The sequence below is a fragment of the Juglans microcarpa x Juglans regia genome, chromosome 2S (assembly GCF_004785595.1).
Source record: "Juglans microcarpa x Juglans regia isolate MS1-56 chromosome 2S, Jm3101_v1.0, whole genome shotgun sequence".
NCBI lineage: Eukaryota > Viridiplantae > Streptophyta > Magnoliopsida > Fagales > Juglandaceae > Juglans > Juglans microcarpa x Juglans regia.
Window position 1 is genome coordinate 6,268,005 of NC_054597.1, and position 22,580 is coordinate 6,290,584.

Consider the following 22,580-nt stretch of genomic DNA (forward strand, 5'->3'; position numbering starts at 1 on the left):
AGTTCTTGAGATTGACAAGCAGATCCCTATCATAATAAATTAGCAAATTCACCATATACCTATCTATCTTCATAAAATCATCGAGAATTCACCTCTTCCTTTGTTTGGTGTTTTTATTTTTTATTTTTTTTCTTTCAACTATACTGTAATTGCTTGTAGAGAGTCCTATACTGGGCGGGGACTAGGATAACAGGGTGTTGGAGAGCTCCGACGATGCGGTTGCAGCCATGGCAGCAGCCGTGACAACTCACGAAGGCGTTGAGGCTGTCAGCGTTGGATCAAACACCGGTGAAAAAGACGTCTGAATTTATTTTCCTCTTTTCTTCCAAGTGTCTTTGTTTACACTTATGTGTTTGTAGTGTTTTTATTTTCCTCCATTATTCTCTGTTTGTTTTATTTTTTTCATCTAATAAATTTTCAATCTTTCTGTCGTGGAATACAGGGGTTTAGCATTCTTCAGATTTACAATGTAAATCTGAAGTTTTTCTCTGCAACAAGTAAACTATAAATGTCAATAAACCTAACCTATGTGATACTAGACCGAATACCACTTCACCGAACATTATTCCCATGGTGAGACAGGTGATGTCTTCCTTCCTCTTTTTTTTTTTTTTTTTTTTTTTTGAAAAAAAGACTCACGCCGGCCACGTCAATTTCATCCACAATTTCGTGTACAAAGTGGACTGTATATAGCAGAGCTGATCCACAAATTATTTTATTATTATTTATAAGTTTTTTATCTCATCTTATCTCATATATATCTTATTTTGTATGACCAAAAGATGCTTCATAATATTTATTCATTATTTTCTTATTAAATTAAAAGTACCCTGAGTTTGATATGGGGGTGCCTACCTGAAATATTTATAAAACCAAAATTGAGATATTAATATGATTATAATCCAAAGATCATTTATTATTTTCATTGAACGAAACTCCAAAGCAGAGTTTATAATACAGCTCAACAGAACTTCAACCGTGATATTGTCTTTAGAATTTAAAATAATTGAAATCGTATCATAGTACTACATATATATTATATATTTTTCTTAGTATCATTCATATTCTCATAATTTCATTGCGACGATGATACTTTACTAAATTTGTATATAACCATGCAAATCGATTCATCTCCAGCCGTTTACAAGGAAATAAAAGATTTAATTTACGAGTAATTCTACTCATCATCTCAATTTTTATTATCCTGTCATTATCTCATGATATGACATTAGATGATTGAAGATTATTTATTATATTTCACTTGCGAACCTATTATCCAATTCCACATTATAAGATTATGAGATAATAATAAGAAAATAAATGATGAATAAATTTTTTCTGAAAAAAATAAACAATCAAATAAATTTTGAGAGAGATCAAAAAGGAAAATTAATTATACATCATTAACAAATCAAGTTAGAACACTGAATTAATAATGCTTATGATAACCTTATTAAACAATATAGAACAACGTACGCGCGATGGGTGTAAAACCAGGAAAAAAAGAAGGTTTTAGCTAAAGTCAATGATCAACAACTTGTGCACTCAAATGGCCGGGATCGAACATTAATCATTGCAAACCTAGGAGGAAAACAAACACAAATTCCAAAACCAAACGAAGGGAAGCATGAATGGAATAAAATATAGGCAGGCTCGTAACCTGCGCTCAGTAATTCAGCAAATTCCCAAGTCCCAACTCAATAGCAACCAAAGTAAAAGAAAAAATGGTGAACCCTACGGATCCGAGGCCAAGTGTAGCCGACAATATTGCTATCGAGTGAAAAAGGATATACATCTACATGCAGTAATTTACATTGGTCAACAATTTCTCCCTAAAAAAAAGTCAGTATACCTAACTTCTTCTTTCTGTCTTTATCAAAACATTAAACTGTTACTCCTATTCTCATTGGAGGAGCTAGATGGCCTAGGCACTTGGAAGGAGGATGAAACGCCCTCCATCACAAACCCATCGGAGACCCCTGCGTTGGAGGGTCTTGAGCTGCTAAGTCTTTGAAGAAAAGCATCCCCAGGTGCGTTGTTGCTGCCCAACGAAAACATGTATTGCTGACTTTGCGGTTGGTACAGCTGTGGTTGAGGCTGCAGATGATGATATCCGCGACCCGGAGGCAACATCATTGCAGTAGGATTATTAACATGAGCTTGACGGCCGGCAGCTCCTAACCCAAAACCAAAGTTTGGTGCACCGGGGTGCGCCCCGGCCGAGGCAAAGGTCGCACTAGGACCACCGGTGAATTGTTGCACCATGGCTCGGAAATTGGTGGTGTCTGTGTTGAGCAGCGTAGTAGGGGTTCGTCGAGAAGCCCTAGACCGCCTGCGTATGGGCTTGGAGACACGGCCTTCGGGGCTCAAGCGATGACCAGTACTCATGTTTGAGCTAGAGGTACCAGCGCCGCCGGAGCCGAGTGGAGTCATCAACGTGGCGACGGAAGTGACAGTGGAGGTGACAACAGTGTCATCAGATGCTCGAGTATCGAGCAGATCAGGCGGCGGCCGAGATGCGGCGTGGCCCGGAGATGTCGCCTGACTAGAAAGGTTATGGTGATAGAATTGGAACCAATCTCCAGGGCCCGACATGGTTTGGCTCATGGCCGGCCAAGAGAACACTGCGTGGTGAGAAATGAGGGGAACAGCTTTGGCACTGATCTCTAATATTCTCTTCCTTTGGTAAGAAGGAAGGAAAAGAGCATATGGTTTCCCTATTTATGGTGGTTTCAACGTGGTCAAAGCATGACTTTGAAACAGATCCTAACCCTTGGTTTGGAGGGGATGAAAACAAGCAAAAAACACAAACGTAATTAGAGGAGAGCAGATTCCATGGCACGTGACGTAGTACGTGTGGCTGTGGCGGAGAAACGTTTGGCATGAGTCATCATGAAAACGATGTTTATAATGTATATGGGAGCCTGTGTTTCTGGAAGGTCATTTTTGTGCCAAAATTAGCTGAAAGCCTTCAAGGATTAATTAGGGCCGGGTTTCCTCGAAGCTGCCAAAGTCACAAAGCTATGTGCACGGGTGACATCATTGGCTGGTGGCCACGTCAGCGTTGGGACTCGTTGGGGTTGGTGGACTGGGGAGACTTTTATCACAGTCTGCCTATAACGAGCGGGCTGATTTGTACATAAATAAAACACAAAATTTTTATCTCATGTCATTATTATATTTTTTAAAATTTTTTATATAAAATATAATAAATAATTTAATTTTTTTTAAATTCAATTTTAATTTTTTTTAAATTTTAAAATAATAATAATATTAAAATATAATATTTTAAACTTTTAAACAAAACATAAAATTTCTATCTTACCCTCTAAACTTACTCGATGATTCTCACACATCATATATTATATATATATTTTAATTTTTTTAATTTATTTTTGATTTTATTCTTCTTAAAGTTATTAAATTCTTTTACATATTATCTATCTACCACATATTTAATAAAAAAAAATAAAAAAATATAGTGTTTAACATGTGAGAATTCTAACGTTTTTTTATCATTTAGGTCAGAGGAAACAACCAAGTACCTTCCATTTCCAATCCCTATATATTGCTTTAATTTATGGGTCATTCTCATTATGTTATTTATTAGTGTTTCTTAATCTTTTGGTAGATAAATTAATGAACTCTAATATAATTAATTGAGAAATATTTTAACTGTAAAAAATTTATAAAAATATATATTTATTTTTAAGAAATTGTAAGGCTTATCTAATTAATTTATTTGTATTATTAAGAAGAAGAGGAAAAGGAATAGAAAGGAATAATCGGGTACAAATAATTGGACTGTCTTGTTTAGATTGAAAAGTGATATCAACTTATCTCATCTTATTTTTTATAATTATTTTAAATTTCTACGTAAAATATAATAAAGAATTGAATTTTTTTAAATTTTAAAAAAATAATAATATTAAAAAATAATATTTTTTTTAATTTATCTAAAATTATTTTAACCCATCTCTCGATACAAACGGGTAGGTGTATAAAGGAATAGTACGATTGGGCTCAACGACTTCTTGTACCTGCCTACCTATAAAAGTTAATATTGAGGTTGACTGAGGTATGCTGGCCATTAGCAATCATAGAAAATAAAATGGGAATTAAAAGAATATTTTGTATTTATTTAAATTATCATCATTTTTTTTTTTAATTTTCATTTCAAATGATTAAAACAGTCAATTCTGACCTGACTGTCACGATTATACCATATTATATATATATATATATATATATATAATAAGGGTGCAAATTAAGGGTGCAAATTGTTATATTTGGTACGTAATATAATTATAGATGCAAATTCAGCTTCTTCTAAGAGTATGAAATGAAAATGTTTTATAATTTAAGAGAACAGATCAGAGCGACCATATTGCATCGATCTGGTCCAAATTAAATTTGGAACTCCTGATGATATCGTACCATGTCTCACGTACTGCAGGGGACAAAGACCATTGAATCCAGAACCATAAATAAATAAATAAATAAATAAATAAAGTACTGTTTGGATATCCTTTTCGTAATTAATTTCTTGATTTTTCTTTCTGTTGTATGGATCTGCAGACTTTTCCGGCTTGATTGAAACGGGGGAAAGATTCATTGTTTCCTCGTCGAACAGTGCAAAGAATGTCGGCCAATGGTAATGCAAATAGCAAGAATGTTGTTGAATGAAAGAACTTGAATAAAACGCAAGCGATAATTGGTCTCCGACGACCCACGATTCACTGCCGTGAGCTATTTGGCTTTTTATTCCTTTTTATTAATATTTTTACAGTTATAAATATCTTCTCTCTTATTATTATTTTATTTTCTTCGTTAATTAAGGTCATGTTTGTGGATAGTAATGAGATTTATGAGTTGAGATAATTTTTGAAGATTTTGTGTGTTAGGATTGGAGATGAGATGATTTTAAATTATTTGAGAGAAGATAGATGTGGGTCTCATAAATGATTGTATAGTACTTTAATAATATTATTTTTTTTATAAAAATATTTATAAAACCTATTTTTTTTATAATAGAATTCATAATAATATTATAAGATGAAAATATTTTTATAAAATCAAATTATATAAAAAAATATTAATAACTCAAAATTTTTATATCAAATTTTTATAAAATCTTGAGTTAATAATAAAAAATATTAATATTTTTATTTCACTTTAATTTGATTTTATATCAAATTTTTATTTTTACGAAATCGGCATTGTGATCACGCAAGGAGCCTTTCTCTTTCATTTAGAGATGGGTTTTCTCTTTCATTTGCAAAAGCAAAATCATATTGAAAAATGAAAAGCATAACACCCCTTTCGTCATTAGTGAATCCATGTGAAAATATCTCTGAAAAGAAAGTAATTGTTGTTTGGACTGAAAATGACTTTACCGTACAAGATGAGTTGAGATAATATAAACCAAAGCTAAATAGAAATTTGCATGCATGCCATGCCAAGCCAAGATATTATAAAAACAAAGGAAAAAATTAATTAATTACTCAAAGATTTCCTGATCATGATTTAGGTATCAACAACTCTGAATCCATTTTTTTTTTTTTTTTGGGGGGGGGGGGGGGGGGGGGGGGTGTTGAATATCAGCCTGTCTTTAACATTAATGTTGGTGATTACTTTATGATCAATTAAGCAATGAAGCATCAAGAAGTGTCATAAGCTCATTAATTAGAGCAGTTAATATTATAATTGAATGCAAGTTTTGGCAAATTAAGGACCTTACCTACTCGTTTGAAATCATGTACTGCCTCCTTATATTCCACTAATATTAGGTATCTTATCATATATAGTACTATACCATATCAATTAAGAATGATACTTACGTGATTAGTATTCTAAGAATATTTAATAATTTTTCTTATCTGAGTTCGTTTACTCCAGATAGATCAATGAGTTGTGGGTTTCTGAGCAGGTGAATTTAATTATAAGAGTTGGGGTGATTTGATAGCATAACATAGCTAGAGGGAGATAAGCAATGAATTTCACCCATGTTGGATTGTCCATGTCGCTATTTCTTATGAATTTAAGCAGAAATCTGGTAATCTTTTCTGAATTTAAGTAAAAAAAAAAAAAAATTAAACTTAATGAGTCGAAAAAAATAAAAGAAGAAAAGACTCTTCAAAGAGAGTAAATATATAGAGGTTGCTGATCATCAGCATTGGATCCGACTAGCAGTTTCAGAGTATCCAAATGACTGTATCGTACATGATACGAGTGTAAAACACTCATGTCTCCATCAAGATTGACCCAGATCGAGTAGGGTTGGGCAATAATCAGCTCTTTTATTACCTCTAAGTGTCCTCTGATTGCGGCTAATTGGAGATCAGGATCAATTCTCCCACTTTGATCAGAAACTAAGCAAACAACTGTATTCACTTTCAACAATGCTTTTACAAGCTCATTGTGGCATTCAGCTAAAGCCAAGTGAAGGGTGGTTCGGCCGAATAATGAGTCTACTTCATCAGCAAGTTTGGGTTTCTTGTTGAGAAGAGCTCTAGCAAATTTGAGGTGGCCTAGCAAAGTTGCAGCATGTGATCAGGGAGTTTCGAATAAAGAAGTTAGTTGTGACACCCCGACTCCCACGTATAAAAACAAGGGAATCGTGACGTCAAGATGGTGACAACACGGTCACGCATCTCAACGAAATGTGCTCAAGTGTGTGCAACATGCAAATGTGCACAATAAAAGTCGCAGCGGATAATATAAATAAGTCAACTAAGTACCAGAAATTTAAATACAAATATTCAACACAATTTATCTTTAAAAATTATACAGTCACCCCAAATATAATACAAAAGGTAAATACAGTAATTGATAAAAACATAACTCACTAAACAGGAGCAATCCCAGATCACTCCTCCAACGGAGCCAAGCTAAGGCTCGTCATCATCATCTGCATCAAAATCTGCGATACCATAAAATGGTACCACAGGTAAGTATAAACCAAACAACTCTCGGGATAAAAATACATTAATGCAACCAACAATATGACAAAATACATTTGGTCATAAAATACCATTTTTTTTCCCAGAAAAATGATTATTTCCAACACACGCCAAAAATCCCATTTTGGCCCAAAATATCCGTATAACATTTTCCCAGAAAATGATTCACACAAACAACCCATTTATCGGACACTGTAGGCGGGAATCGCAGGCGGGACTCTACCACCGTCCCTGCTTACCATCATCCCTACCGCGTGCACCGTAGGCAGGAATCACAGGCGGGACACAACCACCATCCTTGCTTACCACCATCCCTATCGCGTGCACCGTAGGCGAGAATCGCAGGCGAGACTCTACCACCATCCCTGCTTACCACCATCCCTACAGTTCCTTTACACACAATGAATACTTAATAGAGCACTGTAGGCAGGAATCACAGGCGAGACTCTACCACCGTCCCTGCTTACCACCATCCCTACAGTCTCTTTTCCTTTTACTCACATGAGAATCCAATTCCAATAAACACATGAACATGTATGCAATCATGCGAAAACCCAGTTTTCTTTACAAACATGATCATGCATGCAATATGCGATGTACATGAACAAGCCATAACCAACAACCAACAACCACAATTCACAATGCAAACAAACACACAACTCCGTCCACAATCCATCCGACCTCCGAAACTCTTCGGACTCAGTCCGGCAAAACAAACCAATTCACAGATAATATGTGTTAGTGCAAAAATATATTTAAATCACGAAAGTTCTTTAAGGAAAATACTTACAGTGTAATATAACAATTTCCGAAGGATCACGAAGTTGAAAAAGGCGACGTTTGAGCAACACCACAGTGTAAAATACACTGTGGCCGTGGGTCACAAATACCAACTTTCAAACGGAGGCAAACGAAGACCCAAGATTGATAGGGTAGGGCCTAGGGAGGTCGGTGAAGCTAGTGGTGGTGGTGGTTTGCCGTGGGTGGCGACGAAATGGGCGGTAGAAGACCAAAATGCCCAAATCGGAAATGTAGATAGTGGAGCTTCACCGGTGACGGATCGGAGCCGGGGTTGGGTCCATTGGGTTGCCAAGAGGTCGGGGATGAAGTGGTAGGAAGATGGTGGCCAATGGCGATGCGACGGCGGCGCAACGGCGGAAAGAGTGCCGCGGCTTCGTGGGCTTCGTGGGGGCTAATGGCGGCACAAACGAAGGTGATATTGGTGGGGTAGGACGGTCGGCGGCAGGGGAATGCAAGGGACTGGGCGGTGTCGACCACCGCCGACGGACAGCGGCGCTGGGAGGGGACATTAGAAACGGGCGGAGGAGAGGAGATGAGAGAGAGAGATCACGCGGGAGAGAAGAAACCGAAGGAAAATAAGGAGAAAAAGAAAAAATGGAGGAAAAGAAAAGGAGAGGAAAGAAAAAGAGGGGAAAAGAAATGAGGTCCAATCCTCATAACTTGGGTCACAAAAATGATCCAACGGAGATGATTTTAAAACCACAAGTTAAATAAAATAATTCAAACGCAATGGTAAAGTCAAATTGAAATAATTAAATCCCATGGTAATTAATTTAAATATCAAAAGCAATTTAAATGCATAACAATAAATAAATATTAAGAAAGCACATAAAAATAATTTTCACCAAATTAAAATCATAGAAATAAACTTACTAAAAATCCAACAAATTTTAAAATAAGAGGATAAATTTTTGAACAATAAAAAAATAATCCTTCAGTAAAAATACACTAAAATACGGGGTGTTACATCCTCCCCCTTAAAATAAAATTTCGTCCTCGAAATTTGTAAGGCCAAACATCACTCTAAAGCAGGATACCAAATACAACCAGAACACTCTTAAGAAAATCACACAACCTCCAACACCCAACGGGCATGGGTACAACTTGCATAACTTTCCAAAACCCAAGAATAAACCACACATGGCATCCATTACGAAAGGTAAGATTAGACCCATACCTACCATAACTCTAGCGTCCTGAGTCCCTGGAATCTCGTCGCCAGCACTACCAGGAGTCACCGCATACACCCGAGCCTGAACTAGTTGCCTCTGATTAGTCCTACTACCGCGATGACCACCCTGATTTCCTTGGGTCCAATTAGGGCACTCACGAGCAAAGTGCCCTATTTGACCACACTCAAAGCACTGGTTCCAACCCTGACGACACTCACCCTCGTGGGCTCTATTACATCTACCACAAACTGGAGCTCGGCCCCCAATACGTATACCGGAAGCTGCCTGCGCTTTGGCCCCGATCCTTTGCACAAACTTCTGTGGCGACCCGGAGCTGCTCCCTTCACCATCAACGTTCAGTCGCTTCTTACCCGGAGGGGAGCCTACCACAGCACCTCGCTCTCGCTCAGCAATTGAGGCCACATTGACCAACCTCTGAAAGTTCTGGTTTTCCAGGCATGCGACCTGCCTGCGGATTTGAGGGCGCAACCCTTCTTGAAAACGTTCAGCCGCATCTCTTCAGTAGCAATGAGGTGAGGAGCGAACCGTCCAAGCTCCATAAATTTCCTTGCATACTGCTCGACAGTCATGTCTCCTTGAACCAAATTATTGAAATCCCGAGCCATTTGCCGTCTCACCGAAACAGGAAAGAATCGATCATCAAATTCTTTCTTAAAATGCTGCCAAGACACAGCAGCCAAGGATCCCAACTCCATCTCTAAAAGTGACCGCTTGGTCTCCCACCAATTTGCCGCTTCACCTTGCAGCATATAGCTCCCATATAATACCCTCTGGGCCTCAGTGCATCCACAGACTTCAAACGTTCTTTCCAGATCTTGAATCCACCTTCTAGCCCGTAATGGATCCTCTTCACCAAAAAAAGCAGGGGTCCTATACGCTAAGAAGCGCTCATAGGTGCACCCGGCCTGCATCGCCCTGTACTGCTTTCCTTGCTGTGGACGAAAATTCTGCTGAAGAAACTCCGTCATCCTATTCAACGCCCTTGCCATGGCATAATTTCCATCACCCCTCGGTAATTCATCCTCGGGCTCATTAGCTTGCCTTCTTGGTCGTACCATTTTCCTGCCATAGCGTAACCCTTAACCCCACTATCAGCTTAAAACAAACTAAGAATATAATTATAGTAAAATAAATTAAAATACAACAATATCACATAAAATAAAATAAAATAAAACCAACAAAATAAAATATTATAAGACAAAAGGAATAAAACAAATGAAATAGTACACAAGAAAATAATTGAAACAAGTAAAATTGCCTGCCATATAATAAAATAACTAAATAAACTAAAATAACAAAAATAAGATAAATAAACAAACAATTAACGTACAATAAAATAAATTAAAATAATATACTCCCAACAAAATAATTTCAAATCAAAATTTTAAAATTTTTTGGTACTACACCTATGGGACATGTGGTTTTACCCAGAGCCGAACTGCTCTGATACCACCTGTGACGCCTCGACTCCCACGTACAAAAAAAAGGGAATCGTGACGTCAGGATGGTGACAACACGGTCACGCATCCCAACGAAATGTGCTCAAGTGTGTGAAACATGCAAAGGTGCACAATAAAAGTCGCAGCGGATAATATAAATAAGTCAACTAAGTACCAGAAATTTAAATACAAATATTCAACATAATTTATCTTTAAAAATTATACAGTCATCCCAAATATAATACAAAAGGTAAATACAGTAATTGATAAAAACATAACTCACTAAACAGGAGCAACCCCAGATCACTCCTCCAACGGAGCCAAGCTAAGGCTCGTCATCATCATCTGCATCAAAATCTGTGATACCATAAAATGGTACCATAGGTAAGTATAAACCAAACAACTCTCGGGATAAAAATACATTAATGCAACCAACAATAAGACAAAATACATTTGGTCATAAAATACCATTTTTTTTTCCAGAAAAATGATTATTTCCAACACACGCCAAAAATCCCATTTTGGCCCAAAATATCCGTATAACATTTTTCCAGAAAATGATTCACACAAACAACCCATTTATCGGACACTGTAGGCGGGAATCGCAGGCGGGACTCTACCACCGTCCCTGCTTACCACCATCCCTACCGCGTGCACCGTAGGCGGGAATCACAGGCGGGACACAACCACCATCCCTGCTTACCACCATCCCTATCGCGTGCACCGTAGGCGAGAATCGCAGGCGGGACTCTACCACCATCCCTGCTTACCACCATCCCTACAGTTTCTTTACACATAATGAATACTTAACAGAGCACTGTAGGAGGGAATCACAGGCGGGACTCTACCACCGTCCCTGCTTACCACCATCCCTACAGTCTCTTTTCCTTTTACTCACATGAGAATCCAATTCCAATAAACACATGAACATGTATGCAATCATGCGAAAACCCAGTTTTCTTTACAAACATGATCATGCATGCAATATGCGATGTACATGAACAAGCCATAACCAACAACCAACAACCACAATTCACAATGCAAACAAACACACAACTCCGTCCATAATCCATCCGACCCCCGAAACTCTTCGGACTCAGTCCGGCAAAACAAACCAATTCACAGATAATATGTGTTAGTGCAAAAATATATTTAAATCACGAAAGTTCTTTAAGGAAAATACTTACAGTGCAATATAACAATTTCCGAAGGATCACGAAGTTGAAAAAGGCGACGTTTGAGTAACACCACAGTGTAAAATACACTGTGGCCGTGGGTCACAAATACCAACTTTCAAACGGAGGCAAACGAAGACCCAAGATTGATAGGGTAGGGCCTAGGGAGGTCGGTGAAGCTAGTGGTAGTGGTGGTTTGCCGTGGGTGGCGGCGAAATGGGCGGTAGAAGACCAAAATGCCCAAATCGGAAATGTAGATGGTGGAGCTTCACCGGTGACGGATCGGAGCCGGGGTTGGGTCCATTGGGTTGCCAAGAGGTCGGGGATGAAGTGGTAGGAAGATGGTGGCCAATGGCAGTGCGACGGCGGCGCAACAGCGGAAAGAGTGCCGCGGCTTCGTGGGCTTCGTGGGGGCTAACGGCGGCACAAACGGAGGTGATATTGGTGGGGTAGGACAGCCGGCGGCAGGGAAATGCAAGGGACCGGGCGGTGTCGACCACCGCCGACGGACAGCGGCGCTGGGAGGGGACGTTAGAAATGGGCGGAGGAGAGGAGAGAGAGAGATCGCGCGGGAGAGAAGAAACCGAAGGAAAATAAGGAGAAAAAGAAAAAAGGGAGGAAAAGAAAAGGAGAGGAAAGAAAAAGAGGGGAAAAGAAATGAGGTCCAATCCTCATAACTTGAGTCACAAAAATGATCCAACGGAGATGATTTTAAAACCACAAGTTAAATAAAATAATTCAAACGCAATGGTAAAGTCAAATTGAAATAATTAAATCCCACGGTAATTAATTTAAATATTAAAAGCAATTTAAATGCATAACAATAAATAAATATTAAGAAAGCACATAAAAATAATTTTTACCAAATTAAAATCATAGATAAACTTACTAAAAATTCAACAAATTTTAAAATAAGAGGATAAATTTTTGAACAATAAAAAAATAATCCTTCAATAAAAATACACTAAAATACAGGGTGTTACATTAGTGAAACTAGGTGTTCAAGGCTTCTATCCATTATAGAACGCATGCATGCATATTATAATTTTTTTTCAACGTGGCATCTATCCATTATAGAAAGATAGATTTGAATGTTGAATACTAAAATTGAAAGAAATCTCGCCAATGGGTTGGATGGACTTGGAGATCATAGCACTGAAGAATTTCTTTGATAAGTTGTCTAAAGAGGTTTTAAATATGAGTAATATTACGTGCAATCGTGTAATACGCAAGTGTCGTACAGTTACTTTAAAAAAGAGTGAGATCCACTATTAAAAAATTAATTTTTTTTTATGTAAGTCCCGTATTTATTCACTTTTTATAAAATAATTATACGGCACTTGTACACTCCACGACTGTATGTAACATTTCTCTTTAAATATATAGATGGAATTATGGATAAAAAGAGATAAAGGCAACATATTAATGGGAAGGACCTAAAATTGATCATAAAATAAAATTGATGCGGTGAGCGTGGATCGAACACGCGACCTTCAGATCTTCAGTCTGACGCTCTCCCAACTGAGCTATCCCCGCTTGACATTGGGAGAGTACCAGTACTTCAGTAGTTGTAGATGGTGTCTGGTCTTTCACGGGAATCTGCTTATATTTTGTATGGTTCAACTGTTTATTGGGTGAAGATGCACAAACGGCATACTCGATTTAGTCAATTCTCTCTCTGATTGGCAATTCCAGATTATATTTACAATTCTATTCACAATCAACACCAATTCATCAAAACTTAGATCTTATTCTCAGTTAAAAAGAGATTGTGAATCTGTAGTTGGTGACAACATTGGGCATGCACCGTACAAGTATGATGGATGCTTGTAACCCCTCTATATACGTCAATTGACATCAACTCTCTTTCTCAGTTTGCACCACATTCCATTCTTTGTGTGCATTGTTGCCCCGGTGACTAATTCCACTGATTCTGGAGATCCCTTCAGCATCACGTCGAACTTCTGCAACAGCATAGCCAATGCCACGGTTGACTCCATTAGCGCAAATTGGTCTCCGACGCATTTTCTTGGCCCTCCGCCGAATGGTAAAAAGGCAAAATCTGATATTATCTGATAATTGCAACGATAAAACCAGTAAATATAACTTAAGATGTGAAATCATGAAATTATCCATAAAAAAAAACACTATGGACTGTTTAAGAGACCTCGTTTGGGTACAGTGCGCCAGGGCTTCGAGATGGATCAAACCCAGCCCACCCTTCAATGCCTTCACTCTTCTTTTGCTCTAAAAATCTCTCTGGCTCAAACTCCTGAGGTCGGTCCCAAAAATATGGGGATCTATGGAGATTATATACCTGAATTTCGACAAGATTATGAGGAATATTGCTCGGAAAATAAATAAAATGGTTGTAGGCAAAAATGCAAAAGCAAAGAGTTACGAGTGCATAACTATAAATGCATGCCTGTGTGTGAGTGTGTGTGGGCGTGTATGACAGTGCCCTTCCAACATACGGGGACAAAGTTCCGGGCTTCACCATTACAATTATAAGCGTTTGTATATGTCAACATAAGCACAAGGTGAAAAGCAAATATAAATGCATCTACTCACAGAAAGGAAAACATCAGTCCCAGCAGGAATGGTATAACCATCTTTTTCACCCCTGTACCCTCCTGCACAATTATAACAAAGTTCCATGCTTAATCAAATATCACATATAGATTTTCATCAAATTACTTGCGCAGGAAAAAGACCAACATATCGTTTGAAGACAGTCCAATTTATCAACCTGATATAACTGTTGATGCATGAATGAATGAACATGAAAGAGAATTATACGGAGCAGTTCAGTTTCAAAGAACAATGTTCATAAATACTTTAGAATTCACATGAAAAGCGAATAGAGACGGTAATATGTTTTAATAACCCTCAGGAATGAATATTCTTCATCAAATAGTTTTATATTGGTGAGAAGTAATACCTGGCAATACATCTGATCTGAGAGAACGTCTAATTAACAAAGGAGGTTGAGGATACAAGCGCAGAGCTTCTACAACAATAAGTCTAATGTACCTGAATATGTGGTGAAGAAGATTAGAGATATAATCAAATATCAGTTACCAATCCCTCCCCTTCCCTTCTTTGAATTTTCGAATTTATTCAATTATAATAAGTTCGAAAAGAGAAAGAATAAAAAGTAGATAAACGGGAATTAATTCTAACTCCCACATGACATAACACATTTCCTTTTAAACTTTCAGATTCTAATAAAGGGTGGAAAAGAGCAAAGATAAAGCAATTACAGGCTGTTTAAGATCTGCTCAGCAAATTTAGATGCTACTCAGACTAGACTTAGCTATGAGAGGCATGGGTAAACCTATTCATGCTAGGCTTGCTAATTGATTGGCCAAGCTCAACCTAGGTCGTGCTTGAGCTTATTTTCCAATTACTTTTCTCAATTACTACTTTTGACATCAGTTCTACAAGCAATCTTCTTTAATACCTAAGTGATAAACTAGAATCAATAATTAAAAATTTACAAAGGAAAACATTAGCTTATTAAAATATATTTAATATCAACAATAATTTTTGTTGATAAGTATATCAACAATAATTCCTAAACAAAGTTGCGAAAATTATATTATTTTGGTGAAGAAAAGCTTGCTCATATCATGTGCACCAACTAAGATTTTGCAGCAACTAACTATCGATTCACTTTCTAATGATAATTGCACATAAAACACAGAAATTCTATCCTCGTCCCTCAAGGTGTATGCAGATTTCAAAGATATATTTATTTTGACCCAAACGCCCCACTCTTCAAGATTCTAATGTCCTCAATTAACTTCTCTCTAAGAATTACTTTTAAGTTATTAACAATTCAAATACTGTTTTCTGTAGTTAATAAAATTTGCACATATGTAAAGGATTAAAACTGGTTACTGCACCCCTTATGTGCGAAGGAGATACCATTTGGTCCAAAGTTCATCAACTAAAACAATCTCCTTCATGTTCACTTTAATTATATACTTAACTATACAAATGGCAAAACATGACAACAGAGTAATAAGACATGGTTAATGACATATTGTTCCATTTCTTTGTGTCAGTGTTACTATGTACAAGTTGTAATTTACATGTGTACCAACCCAATGAATTTGTCCACACAGCTACAGCTATCAGTGAATAGATCACATTCATACAAGTATTAATTGGGTGACCTACTCCAGTTTTTTAATCAATTCAAAAGTTGGTCTGCCCTGGCCAAGCACTGAATCAATCTCTGCTTGAGCTTTTCTCATTTTAGAGGGATTCTGCAATTTAGCAAATAAAGATGCAGAAGAATGGTCAAAGACTTGCTGGAGATAAAAGCTACGGATAAAAATAAGACATGGACGAGCATGTATCCACATTACTGTCTCATGAAACTTACAATGTTGTGTATCCAAAAGGAGGTAATAAAAAATCATACTTGTGCAAGTAGGAAAACAGCCCAAGTAAGAACTGCAGCTGTTGTTTCATGGCCAGCAATAAGCATTGTCATCAGATCATCCCTAAGCTGTAAAAAAGCATCATAGACACGATTTGAGCTGCAATTATTCATCTAAAATTATAAGAGGAATAAAATTGGTTCAAGGCGGGCCCAACCTAACACATGGTGTGCATGGGCACAAGCTGTAACACAACTTTTAAAAGGTCTTTTCCAAAAAGAAAATGCACGGTACAGGAATAATAAATAATAATAATCTGCTTCAATCATCCAGAATCTGGAAGACTGGTTGATATATTTACCTGACGGTCATCAACATCAGCTCCCCGCATATCAACTAAGAAACGCAGAAGACTTGCATCCTGCATACTTCAGTAAACTAGTAAATGTCAACCAGGCAATCTTTTATATGCTGGATAAATACAGGACAGTAAGAAAAAAGAAAAGACAAATAGATAAAGCAAAGGTAGAGCACAAATGCCCACCTTGAGATTTAAGTAGTCCCTTTGCTGCAGTTTCTCTACATCTGTTTCCTGTCATAGAGTGGTAACAAGATAGATTTTATGAAACTGATTTCTTACGTTTGAGTGTGCTTATGCAAATGCTACTTAGAACCAAACTAAGCACACGTTGATTAGAGCAGTAATGTCACACAATAAATGATGTTCAAGAGTTTATGAAACATGCACGGTTATTACACACCCACTTGTACTAATCCTTTGATGAGATAAAACGTGAAGGAAGGGTTTCCATCCAATTTCACTTGTCCAAGAGCTTCCACATTAATTAAAAATAAACTAGAAGACCCAGAACCAGTTTTGCATCTTCCTGTCTCTTAATGCAGCACCATGCCTTTAATCTTTCCTAGCGATTGGGTTTCTTTTTTTTCTTTTTTGTTGGGGGGGGATTTCATTTTGCACCAAAAATATGACTCTTTAATCAAATTGTACTCCAAAATTATCAAAACCCTCAATTTGCACCCCAACCCATTTTCTCAATATACACCCCGCACAATTGATTCTAATAGTAACCCTAGATTTTCGAGTGAATTATCTTAAATATACTCTCTGCAAAGGTTAAATTATGTAACTACCCTTTGTTAGAATAAAACTATTAAAAAAGAGACTAAAATAAAAAGGATAACAAATAAAAACAAAGATATTAACATAAAGACAAAAAAAAAAAATAATAATAATAATAACCATAATATTGACACCTTACACACATTGACATATTCTTTCAAGACAAGTCATCTACATCCATCAAAGAGAATAACTTTAGCCTCACCTGTCTGGTCTCTTTTGCATTTTTGATGAGTCCATCAAGACAGTCATTGATAACTTTAAGATCATTCTGGAATTTCCGCTGCCTGGGGACTATCCACCTTGCCAAAGGAAGTTTCCAGTATGGAATGTAGAAAGTAGATCTGTGTTCGGCTTCAAAGAGAGTGCCATATACTGCCTGTTATGTATTTTTGAAAAAATCAATCATGAAACTAATGAAATTTACAAAGCTTGCATATGCATTCTAGTGAAAAGAAAAACAAACATAAACCCACTACACCTAGGTAGTTAATTATTAAAAGACCGATAACAGCATCTATTCACTCCACATATAAAAGAAAATGAGAATTCTAAAGTTAGGCACCGCATTCAAAGAGTTTGCTTGTGTTAAGGATATGATATAAATAACTAAATCTACCTCTTCCCATCAGCTAAACTCTGTTCATACTAATGCGAAAATCACCATTTTTTCTAAAAGCTTAATATGAATGGAAGAGATAGATTTAATTATTTATATTATATCCTTAATAGTTCACAAACTATGTTTCTGTTAAATTGAAACAGTGGTTGTCAGTGGGGCCCCACACCATGATTTGGTTGTAATCGAACTATTTATCCAAAGGGGGTATTCATCCTCAACTTGAATCAAGTTGGCTCAAGTCCACCTCAACCCAATTAATTAGGGTCAGCTATATGGATCCTTTTATGCCAGTTGGCCCTACCAAGGGTCACAAAAATGGGGGGGTTGAGGAATATGTTTCTCATAGAATTAGGACAGGAAATGATGAAGTGCGAAGTTTTACCTAGAGTTTTGCATTATTAAAAGAGGTATTCACCCTACAAACTTGATTCTTTTATCTAGGAACCTCTAGTGGAAAATGGAAAGGTAAGGACAGGATAACGAGAGGTTCAAACGGGATTCTTTTCTCCAACTTGGCCACTCAACCATAATGACTCCATGGTCCTGAGTTGTGCAGGTCCCTATGATTTCATTAATGTCCCTACACTTTCACCTTATTATCACCGACGTGACCAGAAATGGTCAAGAAAGATAACTAAAGTCAACTCAATAAAGCGTTGCTCATCTTCTTTAGTCAACATCACCAGCGCCTATACAACCTAGGAGCCCCACTGGCCATACCATTGACAACCTATATTAACAAGTATATTTTACAGTGTTTATAATTATTTAGGACATTTATGGTAGAAAACTTTTTTAACGAGTAACTTATGGTAGAAAACTCGCATATGAAATATGTCATGTAACAAAACTGAATGCAGCGGACAAGAAAAAAGCATGTAAAGGGTATCATTGAGATAAATCTTTTTTCCAACGACATTATGAGATGCATATCTTTCAACATAAATGATCACCGTACCAATAAAAAAAAAACAGAAACGACCACTGTTAGTAGGAAGAAGAAGAAGAAGAAGAAGCAAAATAGATTGTTGACATATACTGTAATGTGTATGCACAACAACATGACAGAAGCGTGTTGCTTGTCAGACAAGTCAGTAGAATAACCTCTTGATGGATGTACCTTTATTACAGGAGATTCTTTGGTAACAGAACCAAAATCATAGTTGAAGACACTGAGCCCAATGATGTCAAGAGCCAGACTAGAAAACTCGGCTTCAAGATCCAACTCAATCGTCTTCTCTCCAGGTGAATTTTTCTCAAACTTCAATAATGCTCTCTCTGAACAATCAGTAAATATCTTGACCATAGCTTCCAAGTATAATACATGGAACCCAGGAGCAATAACTGCGATGTATTTTGATACAGATTAAAAGTAGCAGTCCCAACATTATCAACCATGAAACATATTTCTCTTCTCTTAAGGTAAAAAATTGATACAGTCTGCTATTAGTTTTTTCTTAGAAACTGAGGTGCAAAGCCCAAAACAATCATTAATTGCATACCTCTTCTTCTCAGCTTCCAAGTATCAAGGTCAGCAGGTATAAGTCCTTTGCCCATTATTGGTTCAAGGATATCAGCGAGGACTCCCTAATCAAGTTTTCAAGAAGTTGAGTGCGATATAAGAACTTAGACGCATTGTTTGAATTAAGTATGCCAAATGTTCACTTATCAAAAAAAAAAAAGCATGCCAAATACCAGAATGGCATTTTGGGAATAGAAATAAGATCTTCTCAACACTGTTGACCAAAGAATCATCCATTCATGCTCACAGAGATCGAAGGCATTTCACATAATATCATGCACCAAGAAGAATATAATTAAAAAGTACCTTGTCATAACAAAAAGCATTTTCTCGAAGAATATGTCTTGCAACAATAGGATCTGATACAACCACGAATGCTTTTGGCCCGAAAGCAAGTTTATACACAGCGCCATGCTGCCAAATTCAACATATGGTTAGACAAGAACAAACACAGGGACTTGGAGGGCTCACAATTATCCAAGTAACGAAGGCAAAAGGCACAGAAAGAAGGAAAATACAGTAAAAAAAAAAAAAACATTGAGTTTGCACTTCAATAATGTGATTAGAAAAACAATCCAAAATGTGCAAGGGACATCCAAATGAACCACTGCAGTGGCGATTCCACGTGTCAGTTACACAACCATTAAATACTAAAGTGCTTTCCTTTGGCAGGTTCCAGAGCCAATCAACCAATAGTCAGACACAAAAACAAGGGCCGATGGCAGGAGATTAGTACTTTAATCAAATCATCCAAGGGAAATTTGTGAAAAGGGTAAGTACCTCTAAAAACCAATCATACAGTGAATAGAAGAGAGGGCGATCAAACAAATCCGAGACCGCACCTTCAGCAATAGGCATGGACCCAAGAGTTCCCCCACTTAACAAATTGGTAAGGAGGTTGCTCGCATTGTCCAGTAGGTTTCTTCTTGTTTTCGGTTCTTCAGTACTTGTTGATTGACACCTATCAACACCATGATTCAATTCAATCACTCAGGGCTCTCTTCGGTATCAGCAATTTGGAGTAAGTTGGAAGAGAGTTAAAGTTTTGAACTTTGACGATTAAGTAACTCGGAAATGATACGTTTATATTCCATTCGAGTTTAGGACGGTGCTACGTTCAGCTGAAGATATATACTAGAAAATGAAAATGAAAAGGAAAATGATACGTTTATATTCCATTCGAGTTTAGGACGGTGCTACGTTCAGCTGAAGATATATACTAGAAAATGAAAATGAAAAGGAAAAGGAAAAGAAAGGTTGTGTCTCGCAATTTATCTCAAGAACCAGCAGCTCCAAAGCCGCTGGCCTGAGCGCCATCAAGTACGATTTTTTTCTCACTTTCAATGGATTTCCCGCAAGTCCATGAAAAACTATAAACATAAAAAGGAGTTGGGCAAAAATAAGAACCTGATAGTAGGCCGCTTTGGCTTAGAATTGAGGGAAGGAATGGTAGCCGGAGAGTGAAAACATACAGTTCTTGTTGTGATACCCACAAACCCAGCATCAATTCTCTGAGAATCACCGTTACCTGTGGAAGGGGAAAGCCAAGAGAGAGGAGCAACTCCGGCCACTGCATTTGCCATACTTTTTTGAGTTGGAGCGGTGTTCGTTTATCTTTTTCTGGGCCTTCTGGGTTTGAACGGCGAGTGTTATCGTGAGACCCACTCGGCATCCACTAGAGTAGGATAACGTTTGGTAAAAAACCTTTATCTAATTGGACCATGACGTAGTATACCTAATATATTAATAACTGAAAACATATCGATTAATGTTGAAAATAAAAATTTGTGTACTCTTAATATCAGTCACAAAGTAACATATGTATTGATGAAGCTTCAATCGTGAGTAATTAATTAACTTGTAATCTGAATTTTTTTTATATATCAATCACAACTGTAACAAATGAAGTAATTTAAAAAAAAAAAAAAGTTCAATTCAAATCAAATAAACTGACTAATTACTTATTAGTTTGTATCTAATTTGACTAAATGTTGTATATATCGATAAATGGAGTTTGAATTAATCAAACAAATTAAATCCTTAACTTTTATTCATTCTGTTGGGCACGGTAAGTAAATGCAAAGTTACGAGAGATTCACGTCGTGACAACAAGCGAGCAAAGGATAGGGTGACGCCATACACGCCGCATAGGCCAAAATAAAATTCGGGAAAATGTCCAAGCAACAATATTCCTATAGGACATGATCCATGGAGAAAGGTTCAAGCGAGATACTCGCAATTCAGGGACACTATCGGTGACGAGATACTCGCGTTAGATGGCTGGATGATTTGTAAATAATAGAATAAAAATTAAATTATTTATTATATTTTATTTAAAAATTTAAAAAATTATAATGATATGATGAGATGTGATAAGTCTCGTTTGTATTTAAGGACTCGTTTGTTTTCAGAGATGAGATGAGATTAAAGTTAACAAGTTGAATAAAATATTATTAAAATATATTTTTTAATATTATTTTTGTTTTAGGATTTGAAAAGGTTAAATTATTTATTTTATTTTGTATGGAGATTTAAAAAAATTATAATGATGAAATGAGATGAGATGAGATAAAATATTTCTTAAAAACAAACAAGGCCTTAGATATTTGCACTTGGATGCTGCCATCTGTAAAATCCAGTTCGGGAAAGAAACATTTCTAACTGAGCGCTAAGAATTTTGCCATAACGTCATTGATATACACCTCAATCCCTATAAATATCCTCCCAGATATGTTACAAGGAGATTCTGATTTTTTTTTATTTTTATTATTATTAATGGAAATGATTTCCTCTCTGAGGGCGACTAGCCAAATGCTAGTCAAATGCTTTCAAGTAAGACTATGAGTTATGTAAATCTATTGCAAATGTCATATTTGAAAAGTTACTATTTACCAATCAAAAGTATATTTTATTAAAAAATAATCTAATGATCTAATTTTCAATGCAGACCCAGGAGTTTGATATTCTCTATTGTTTTACATTTAGTCTCTGTAAGCAACTTTTTATTTTTTGATTATTTGAGGTCAGATTTTAAATTTTCTTGTTATTTGATATATATATATATATATATATATATACATATATATTTTTTTATTTGACCACAAAATCAATTAAATTAGTGTTCAATTTTATCATTATAAAGTATCAGTAGCAGGGTTGGCAAAATGTGTTTATTGGATAATTAAGTTGAAAAAAATAGTTGTCAAATAATAATTTAATTAATATTAAATTATTAATTGACATATAGTTAATATAATTACAAATTTTTAAAAAAATATATAAAAAAATATTATTAAAAATATAATATTTTATTATTATTTTGACTAATAGATAG

The 22,580-nt window shown here is 36.4% G+C and overlaps 2 protein-coding genes, 1 long non-coding RNA gene and 1 other non-coding gene across 4 annotated transcripts; 1 reads left to right on the forward strand and 3 right to left on the reverse strand.

Moving 5' to 3' along the window:
- Nucleotides 1-1,632: 1,632 nt before the first annotated feature.
- LOC121253639 (VQ motif-containing protein 22) lies at nucleotides 1,633-2,689 on the reverse strand. Its single transcript, XM_041153629.1, has one exon. The coding sequence runs from the start codon at nucleotides 2,605-2,607 to the stop codon at nucleotides 1,876-1,878; it is 732 nt and encodes a 243-aa protein (XP_041009563.1). The 5' UTR covers nucleotides 2,608-2,689; the 3' UTR covers nucleotides 1,633-1,875.
- Nucleotides 2,690-13,033: 10,344 nt separating this feature from the next.
- TRNAF-GAA lies at nucleotides 13,034-13,106 on the reverse strand. The gene has a single exon. It is a non-coding gene; the product is annotated as a tRNA-Phe (tRNA).
- A 194-nt stretch (nucleotides 13,107-13,300) lies between these two features.
- LOC121252529 (cytochrome P450 97B2, chloroplastic) lies at nucleotides 13,301-20,914 on the reverse strand. Its single transcript, XM_041152228.1, has 14 exons — nucleotides 20,654-20,914; nucleotides 20,027-20,207; nucleotides 19,553-19,660; nucleotides 19,227-19,311; nucleotides 18,845-19,068; nucleotides 17,308-17,481; nucleotides 16,506-16,553; nucleotides 16,323-16,382; nucleotides 16,003-16,089; nucleotides 15,756-15,844; nucleotides 14,512-14,603; nucleotides 14,142-14,203; nucleotides 13,738-13,887; nucleotides 13,301-13,642 (listed from the first exon to the last, which is right to left on the reverse strand). Exons 1-14 carry the CDS (start codon nucleotides 20,827-20,829, stop codon nucleotides 13,418-13,420), a joined length of 1,761 nt encoding a protein of 586 aa, XP_041008162.1. The 5' UTR covers nucleotides 20,830-20,914; the 3' UTR covers nucleotides 13,301-13,417.
- On the forward strand, nucleotides 15,465-15,774 carry LOC121252530. The gene is made up of 2 exons (XR_005938233.1): nucleotides 15,465-15,606; nucleotides 15,657-15,774. It is a non-coding gene; the product is annotated as an uncharacterized LOC121252530 (long non-coding RNA).
- Nucleotides 20,915-22,580: the final 1,666 nt, after the last annotated feature.

Coding starts and splice junctions, on each gene's coding strand:
- LOC121253639 (XM_041153629.1), bottom strand. CDS start 2,607: ATGAGCCAAACCATGTCGGGCCCTGGAGATTGGTTCCAATTCTATCAC.
- LOC121252529 (XM_041152228.1), bottom strand. CDS start 20,829: ATGGCAAATGCAGTGGCCGGAGTTGCTCCTCTCTCTTGGCTTTCCCCT. Junction 17,482..18,844: donor AAGAATCTCCTGTAATAAAG/GTACATCCATCA, acceptor AATACATAACAG/GCAGTATATGGCACTCTCTT. Junction 13,643..13,737: donor GCGCACTGTACCCAAACGAG/GTCTCTTAAACA, acceptor TGCAATTATCAG/ATAATATCAGATTTTGCCTT.